General features: G+C 59.8%; 1 protein-coding gene across 1 annotated transcript; it reads left to right on the top strand.

The window, feature by feature from the left end:
* Positions 1 to 1,494: 1,494 nt before the first annotated feature.
* On the top strand, positions 1,495 to 4,161 carry LOC142866362 (paraneoplastic antigen Ma6F-like). Its single transcript, XM_075999708.1, is given in 3 exon segments — positions 1,495 to 3,370; positions 3,646 to 3,786; positions 4,001 to 4,161. Coding segments are annotated over 3 exon segments (2,178 nt in total).
* The last annotated feature ends 4,459 nt before the right edge of the window (positions 4,162 to 8,620 follow it).

An 8,620-nucleotide genomic window follows, 5' to 3' on the forward strand; every position in this document is an offset into this window, starting at 1 on the left:
ATGATGTCATGGGTGAACTCTAGAAAATATTTAAAAAACAAAAACGTTGAATTTTATACAACACTTTCATAAAATAGAAGAGCAGGGAACAATTCCCAATTGATTTTACGAGGCCAGCACAAACTTAGTGCTAAATCCTGATAAAACGATGATATAAATGAAGAAAATGACAGAAAAACATTCCTCATGAACACTGGAGCAAAAAACTTTATGAGCAAATCATATCCAGCAATATATAAAAAGGAAAGTATTTTATTGCGACTTACAGATGAGGGCATGCATGTTCAGCGACATGCACAGGCCACTCAGTTGTTAGGTGACCTGCGTTCCTGTGACTCAAAGCCCACATGCTTTCCCAGCAATGGCTTCATAGGTCAGGAGCTGTGGGGAGGAACACAGCCAGCCTGTGTCTGTTGTGGGGATTCCAGGCGTGATGCTGGCAGGGTGTGAGCACAGAGTGGCACTGAGGACCTGGTCTAAGGTTCTCCTGCCCCTGACTTTCGGTCCCAGCCCCCCCCCCCCCAGTTTGCCCAATTACTGATGGAGGCCATTCTGTTGGTGGAAGGCCAATGGGTGTGCCTGTTGCTTCTGGAGGCTCCAGGCCTTGCCACATCCAGCCCTTAGGAGGACTGACTACGCAGGTCCGGTTGCCACGGCGACACTGATGATGCCTCCCCCCACCCCAGTCTAGCCATTTGCCTCCCATGGAGACTCCTAGATCTTCCTCTCTCATCTACCCTGGCTTCTGGGAAAGCAGGAAGCCCACGAGGCCTCAGCACACAGGCCTCGAGACCCCCAACTGCACAGCCAGCAGGCAGAGGTGCATCCTTGCACCCCCTGCCGCAAAGCTTGGGGGCGCCTTGCAAGACAGCTCGTCCCCATCCCCACAGGCCACACAGCTTGCACAGAGTCGGATAAAGTGAGCAGGCGGCTGCTTTGATCAGACGAGATCACGAAGTGGCCAGGGTCCCGACAGGCGGTGGCACTTTTGGGAGGGGTCGTGGTTCGGTTCGAGGCAGGGCACGGGGAGAGCAGGAGGTGCAGGGGTGCGGGGAGGGGGGTGAGCGAGGGGCTCGGGCTGTAGGGGTAGGGGCACGGGAGTGGGTGGCCAGGTGCAGGAGGACTTTGAGGAGGGACTGGGGCTGGGGTCCGGCTCTGGGAGAGAGCAGGGTGCGACCAGCTGGGACGGTGGGAGGGACTCCGGCGCTGTGGTCGCCTCAGGGGGCATCCGCCCAGGCCAAAGGGGTTCTTCCGTCCACAGAGGGGAGGGGTGCAGTGAGGGGCTCTGAGCCGCAGGGCTGTGGGTAAGGTGGGGTGCACCTGCTGCGACACTGGGCAGGAAGACCCTACAGGCTCCTGCTGTGGGGGGCAGTGGGGGTGGGCTGTGTGGCAGCAACGTCTCCCCCCCCCCAGCGTTCACAGGCTGCGGCAGAGACTGCGACAGTCAGCGCAGCTGTCCCTATCCCATCAACTCCTCCCCGGGGGTCCCTGGCCATGGCTCTGGCGACACTGCAGGACTGGTGCGGCTGGATGGGCGTGAATGCGCAGCGCTCCCTGCTCATCCTGGGCATCCCTGACGACTGCTTGGAGGACGAATTCCAGTAGGCCCTGCAGGCTGCGCTGTGGCCCCTGGGCAGGTACCGAGTGCTTGGCAAGGTCTTCAGAAAGGAGCTGGGAGCCAGGGCAGCCTTGGTCGAGTTTGCAGACTATCTAAACCGAAGTGTGATCCCCCGACAGATACCAGGCAAGGGGGGACCCTGGACTGTGATCTTCCTGCCCCAGGCCCCTGATGCTGACTTACAGGACAGACCCAATTTGCCTGCAAGGTCCCAGGGTCAAGCAGTGGCCAGACGGGCAGGTGAGGCAGGAGCCGCAGGTGTGACCGGAGCAGGAAGTGAGGCAGGAGCTGCAGGTGAGGTAGGAGCAGCAAGTCAAGAAGTTGCAGGTGAAGAAGACGCTCCAGGTGAGGAAGAAGCAACAGGCGAGACAGGAGCCGCAGGTGAGGAAGGAACTGCAAGTGAAGAAGCTGCAGGTGAGACAGGAGCTGCTGCTGAGGAAGGAGTAGGTGAGGCAGGAGCTACAGGTCAAGAAGCTGGAGAAGAAGAAGAAGCCACAGGTGAGGCAGTAGCCACAGGTGAGGAAGAAGCTCCAGGTGAGGCAGGAGCAGCAGGTGAGGAAGAAGCTGCAGGTGAGGCAGACGCCTGGGCCCAGCAGTGGAGTGAGGCCCTGTGGCCCCTGCTAAAAACTCTGGCCTACCAGGCACTGAGAACCTTTTCCCGGAGGGAGCAGCTGGGCTGTGGAGAAGAGTCCTTTGAGAGCTGGCTGGACCACGCCAAGGACATGCTGTGCCTGTGGCGCCACACGTCAGAAAGGGAAAAGAGGAGACGTCTGGTGGAGAGCTTGGGCGGCCCTGCCCTGGATCTCATGTGTGGCCTCCTGGCAGAGAATCCGGACACCCCCGTGCAGGACTGCCTGGCCACGCTCGTGCAGGTGTTCGGCAACAAGGACACCCGGATGACGGTGCGGCTGAAGTTCCTGACCTGCTCGCAGCGTCCCGAGGAGAGTCTGTTTGCCTACGTGCTGCGCCTGGAAGACCTGCTGCACGAGGCCATGGAGAAGGGGGCCATCCACCCGGCCATCGCAGACCAGGTGCGAGCCCGGCAGGTGCTGCTGCAGGCCCGGCCCAACGCGACGCTGCAGGACAAGCTGCGCAGGCTGCGGCTGGAGAGGAGGCTGCCTGGCTTCCTGGGGCTGCTGCGGCTCGTTCGGGAGACCGAGGCCTGGGAGGCTGCTCTAGCTATGAGGCAGCAGGAGCCATTCCCAGGAGAGGAAAGGACCCCTGGGGATGGTGGAGACTCAGCTGCCACCCAGGCCGCCCCTCCCGTGGGAGGTGCTGCTGAGGCCTCCCCAGCCTGTGAAGGTGCCAGCGAGGCTGTTCCTGACCCTGCAGATGCCGCCCAGGTTACTCCCGATAGCCCAGGTGCCACCCAGGCCTGCCCTGCCCCTGAAGAGGTCGCCGAGGCCTCCCTTGCCGTTCAGGAAGACGACAGTGCCCCTGCCCCTGCGGGCCTGAGTCAAGCAGGACCCATTGAGGCCCCCGGGGGCCCCCTCCCAGCCCAGATGTGCAGTGCTTCTGGGGCGAGCCCAGGAGGTCCTGGCTGGGTGCCCGAGAGCCTTGCCCAGGCAGGGGACGAGGAGGCTGAGGAGCTCTCCCTGGAGTGGCTCATGTCCATCCTGGAGGAGTAGGGAGATGAGGACGGGGCTGGGGACACGAGCCACCCCGAGTCCTCCTCGGGCCAACTGGCTCAGAAGGCCCAGGGTCCGCCCACCTCCCCCAAGGGGCCCTGGACACCATCCCCGGCCCTTCCCGGTAACCCAGATGACCATGTTTGCCACTCAACGGGGAGGGGAGAGGCGCCCCTGCCGTGACACCACCGCACCTGGCCCCAGTCCCCAAACCCTGCCAACTCGGGCAGCCGGCCTGGAAGCACTGGTGAGCGGCCGGCCGCGGCCTGGGTGAGGGCACCCGAAGACGTCTGCCACCAGCACTGGACTGGGAGACGTTACAGGGACAGAGGCCGTCTCAAGGGTGCCGGCTGCCTGGGCCTCCCAAGAGGGGTCCCCTATTCACCATCCCCGGGACAGGCTGCGCCCTGTTCTGGGGAGCCTGCCCTTACCCGTGTAGGCCCCGTAGCGACCCAAGTGTCAAGCACACTCGACCCCCACTCCCACCCCCAACCCCAGCCGCCAGCCACCAGCCACCGTTCCTGTGCAAAGCCGCTGCGTGTGCGCCAGCCTGGGGGGGGGGGCACGTCGCGGCCTGCCTGGCCAGCCACCTCTCGGCCCGGGCACGCGCCCTGGGCTTTGGTGCCAGCCCAGGCTCTGCTCGCTGTCGTCCGGTGTCGTGAGCTCAGCCTCTGCTTTCTCAGAGTAGATTTAGGCCAATTGCCGCACGTCCTGCGGAGATGTGTGTGTTCCTATCTGAGCAGTTCCTCCCCAGGGACCCAGAGCACAGTCCCAGGAGGCAGCGGAAGGCAGGACGAAGACGGTGGCGGGGATGAGTACCCCGTGACCTCGGGGAGAAGAGCCAGACCAGCGATGGACTGGGGGCTGTGCTTTGATGTCCCACCCCTGCTGTGCCTTGTGGCTCAGTTTCCTTGACGTGGGGGGGTGTGTCCAGCTGTGTTTTCCAGTGTCCCGTGACTGTCCTGTCCCGGCCATAGAGCAGGGCCACGCCCCACTGGGTGGGCCTGGAGGGGGTCCTTGGAGGGAGTGGACGTTGCCAGAGGCCAGCTTCCTGGCCTGGGCAGATCTTGGGGCCCTCAGGCGGGAAGCTGGCGGCAGGATGGCCACAGCTGGGGCCGGGCAGAGGAGGCACCTGGCCAGGGAGCCCAGGAGGAGGGGGCCGGGACCTATGGCCTCTAGTGGCCGTCATCAATTGCTGTCTGTGTTGTCATTCCCTTCTCTCCAGTGGTTGCAGTAAAGGTTTCTGTTCAATAAATTTCATTAACTGTTCCAGCTGAGTCTCCCCGACTGAGTGCAACTGAGCTGCGGGTGGGCCGGGGGTGGCCTGGGGGTGTGGGTGAGGGCAACGGTGGCCAGCTTATCATTGGGGTGTGTGCAGGGCAGGGTCCGTGAGCGCCGGTCGGGTCCCCCAGGCTGGTCGGAGGCGGGCGACCGGGTGCTGGTGGGCGTGGGTACCCGGGGCCCTCGAGGAGCCCTCAGGCACCAGCAGGTCAGACATTGAAGGGAGGGTGAGGACTAGCAGGCTGGCCTGGGGGCTCCAGGATGCCCACTGGGCAGCACTGTCAGAGGGCTCAGGGCATCCAGGCGGGTCACAGAGGCCACATATCCGATCCCAGGCTGGCAGTCAAGGTCAGGGAAAGGCCCCAGAAGGGCATGGACATGAGGTCAGATGCCCCGTCTGGAGCAGTGTGCTGGGCTCACACTCAGGGGACTTGTCTGCCAACCCACTCTGTTCAGCCCACCCCTCGGGGGTGTTCCTTCCCGCCTGTGTCCCTGTAGCCTGACAAGCCCCCAAAGCTGCCTGAGGATGACCCTTCCTTGTGTGGACGTGGACGGCCCTGTGGATCTGGGACACCCCTGCCCTGAGCACTCTGTCCAGTGGGGCAGTTCTCAGAGGGGACCGTCCTTGTCAGGAATGGGGGGCCTGGGACCCGCCTTCCTTACTGCTGGGGTCTGGCCCTCTCCCCCACAGGCCGGCGAGCCCACCCCATATCGAGGGCAGCCCGGATCAGCAGTTCCTGGGATGCAAAGTCTTCTGGAGACAGGACCAGGATGAGGGATTCGGCCACTCCCTGCATATGTGCACGGAGGGGACAGGATTCTTGACCCAGAAATGGGAAGTGGCCCTTGGGATCACTACGTCTGTGTCCCCGGGAGTCCTCCAGCAGCTCTGAAGGGACAGAGCCTCTGACCACCCCCATGCTACAGACGAAGGCCGCAGTCCCCAAGGCCACCAAAGAGTCAGGGCCAGAAACTGCGGCTGCCCGACTGGCCTGCAGGACCCTGTGTCTGGGTGACACGGCCATGGGCCGAGAGCTGCCGACAGCAGGGCTGCGGGGGGCAGAGGGGCCTCCTTGTGTTTCCCTGGTTCAGAGTAGACCTGTGTGTGCTGTGATCCCCCAGCAGGTGTGAGTGTGAGTGTGAGTGTGAGGCAGAGTGAATGTGGGAATGTGTGAGTGTGAGCAGGTGAATTTCTGAGAGCAAGTGGGGTGAATGTGTGCAAGAGTATGTGAGTGTCATCGAATGAGTGTGACCGTGTTTGCGGGTGAGCATTTGTGTGAGTCTGTGCTATTATAAGTATATATGTCATTGACTGTGCATGTGTGTCATTAAATGCCTGTGTCCTCGAATGTGTGTGGTGTGAGTGTGTCCCTGAATGTGTGTGAGCACCAGTCTTGGACTTGGTGGGCTGTGAATCCTTGAATGGATCCAGCAGGGGACGTAGGAGGAAGGTACCAGGAGGCACAGCTGCTTCCCCAGCTGTCCGGAGCAGGGAGACCTTTGATGGATCTGGCCAAGGGGCCCTACAGCCCTACAGCGGGGGGCCCTGTCCCCTTAAGCCCTGCCCGGCTGTTGGCACCTCCAGATTGCAGAGCTCCTATTATACTTTGGGTTCAGCTGCACAGTCCTCACCAAGTGCCTCTGGTGGCACCGTGTGTGGCCTGCCACACAGGCCCACCCGGGTGCTTTCCTGGACACCCAGGGACTGAGACAACCCCACCAGCCAGGCGGGGGCCTCCCAGGGTCACAGAAGGCTCCAGCAGCAGGTGGGGGACCCAATCAGGCAATATCCTGGTGAGTGAGGCCCCATCCTGTGGCCTGTCCCTGAGCAGAGAGGACTGATTGAGATCCCGTCCTCAAATCTGTCCCTGAGCAGAGGGGGCTGAGAGGAGTCCTGTCCTCTGCCCTGTCCCTGAGCAGAGGGGACTGTGAGTGGTCCTTTCCATAGGGCTGTGTCCTGGCCTCCCCTAAATTAAGCACCTCCAGGCCTGAGGAGGGCCCACATGTTGTGTGTTTAATTTTAGGCTCATTTGAAAAAGGGGGCAGGCCACCCCCTTCTAAGGGTACATCTGCATCATGTTGTCACAGCAAGTGTTACAGCTGGTGGTCCGGAGGACAAACCAAGAGGCACAGGAAGAGTCGGAGAATCAAAGTTTATTCACGGGCGGGCTCAGAGGGGTCTCATCACCAAATTCTGAGCCCTGTCTACCCGATTTTTCCCACTTTTATTAAGTTGGGGTGGTCCGAGGGGTGGGGTCTCAGGTGGCTAATGACTGCCAGGTAATAGGTTAGTTGATGCGCCTGGTAATAGGTTAGTATTATGCTGATGCAGGTCTTCCGTGAGGGGTGGGGGTCTCAGGTGGCTGAGGTGCCAAGTAATAGATCGAGGTTTTCCTTATCATTCCCCCCTTTGGGGCCCTTATATGTCTACTATAGGGTATCATTTCCCAGTGGGTGATAGCCTCGGAAGGCCATTAGGTGAGCTGTTGCTCTCCGGGTTACAGTTGTCTCTACGAATTTTATAACCATGCTCAGTATGCAGGGGCCTACAGTGACAAGGAGGAGAATAGTTATTAGTGGCCTGGCCAAAGGTAGTAGCCATGAAGTCCATTGTCCTAAGTCAAAACCCCAGGTTTGTTCTAATTTCTTATTTCTTTTCTGGATTCTTTCTCTTAGCTCCCGCAATTTTTGTGGTTACTACTCCTGTCTGGTTTATATAGTAGCAGCACTCTCCCCCTAGGAATATACAGGTCCTCCACTTTTCAGCAGTGAGTAGGTCTAAGGCCCACCTATTCTGTAAGGTTACTACCGGCTAGTGACTTCAGTTGACTCTGGAGGGACAGGAGGGAATCTGCTATTCATTTCATGTCTTCATTTAGTTCTTGGGATAACTTGTGGTAGATGTTTAGGGATGTTCCTAGGCCTCCTACTCAATGTTGCGGATGTTAAATGACACATGCCAGAATCCTGGCATATGCCCACCGGGGCTCTGTACAGGGTGATGGCCATGCTGCATGCCTGCCCTGCTGCAATTACCATGCACTGCACATGGCCTTGCCTTTCATTGTGCCCCCACACCTTGCTTCCAGTCCTCCATGGCAGTCTCACGGCCAGGATTCCACCTGGCCAAAAGACAGCAGAAACCTGGCACTAATGGCCACACATCTACCAGCCATCCAACGTGAAGGTGTTGAAGGGTATGGAGCCTGGTGGAGCAGTGAGCCCCTCCTTCTGTGAGCATTGCTGGGGGCCAGGCACCGGGCTGAGGAATTGAGGCTATCTCTCTAAGTCTTTGTGAGGGAAGGTGGGCAGTGTCACCACCCCTCTTCTCCAGATGAGGACACCAGGCCCAGAAAGTTTCAGGAACTCGCTCAATGTCACACTGCTCTTCAGCATAGTCACTGGGATTCCAGCCCAGGCTGACCATCCCCTTAGCTTGGGCCGTAGAAAGAGCCGAAGGACGTGGGGCATGTGGTTAGTGGTCATGTGCACTCTCTGGGTGGTGAATACATGTTGCTTCTGTAATCAGGGGAAAAACACCGAATCAATGTCAATGTCTTCATAAAGCATCCAAGAAAGAGACAAGAAGGACATGTGTCACATGTTCACAGTGATGGCCTTTATCTGTATGGGGACACGATGGCTGTGAGCAGTCAACTTGTGTCTGTGCTGAGTCTGCAGTGTCCCATCTCTCTCTCTGGGTCTGCTCAGGGAATGCCAGAGATACCCATGCAGCAGCCGGGTTGGGGTATCTCTCCACATACACCACCGGCTCTTGCAGTCAGGGTTCTTGTCTCATACGTGGCACCATAATCAAAGCTTGAAGAACAGCAAGGTGGCCACTGCCTGCTGGAGGTGGAAAGGAAGAGAGTGACAGAGTGACAGAGGGCTAAGGCAGAACCTGCCCCAGCGCCTGTTCTGGGAAGCCCAGCAGATGGGTGTGGGGGGCAGGGGGCAGGGGGGCGTTGGAGACATGGGCTCTGATCCCTGCCTGACGTTGGAAGCCCCATGCCCTCCTTGAGCCCACTGTCTAGTGCTGCAGCTGCCTTCAGGCCATGAGAGGTAGGGACCAGTCCCCGGGACATGAGGGTGG

This window comes from Microcebus murinus, unplaced genomic scaffold, assembly GCF_040939455.1.
Source record: "Microcebus murinus isolate Inina unplaced genomic scaffold, M.murinus_Inina_mat1.0 scaf003_hap2_Mmur4.0, whole genome shotgun sequence".
In the NCBI taxonomy this organism is placed as follows: domain Eukaryota; kingdom Metazoa; phylum Chordata; class Mammalia; order Primates; family Cheirogaleidae; genus Microcebus; species Microcebus murinus.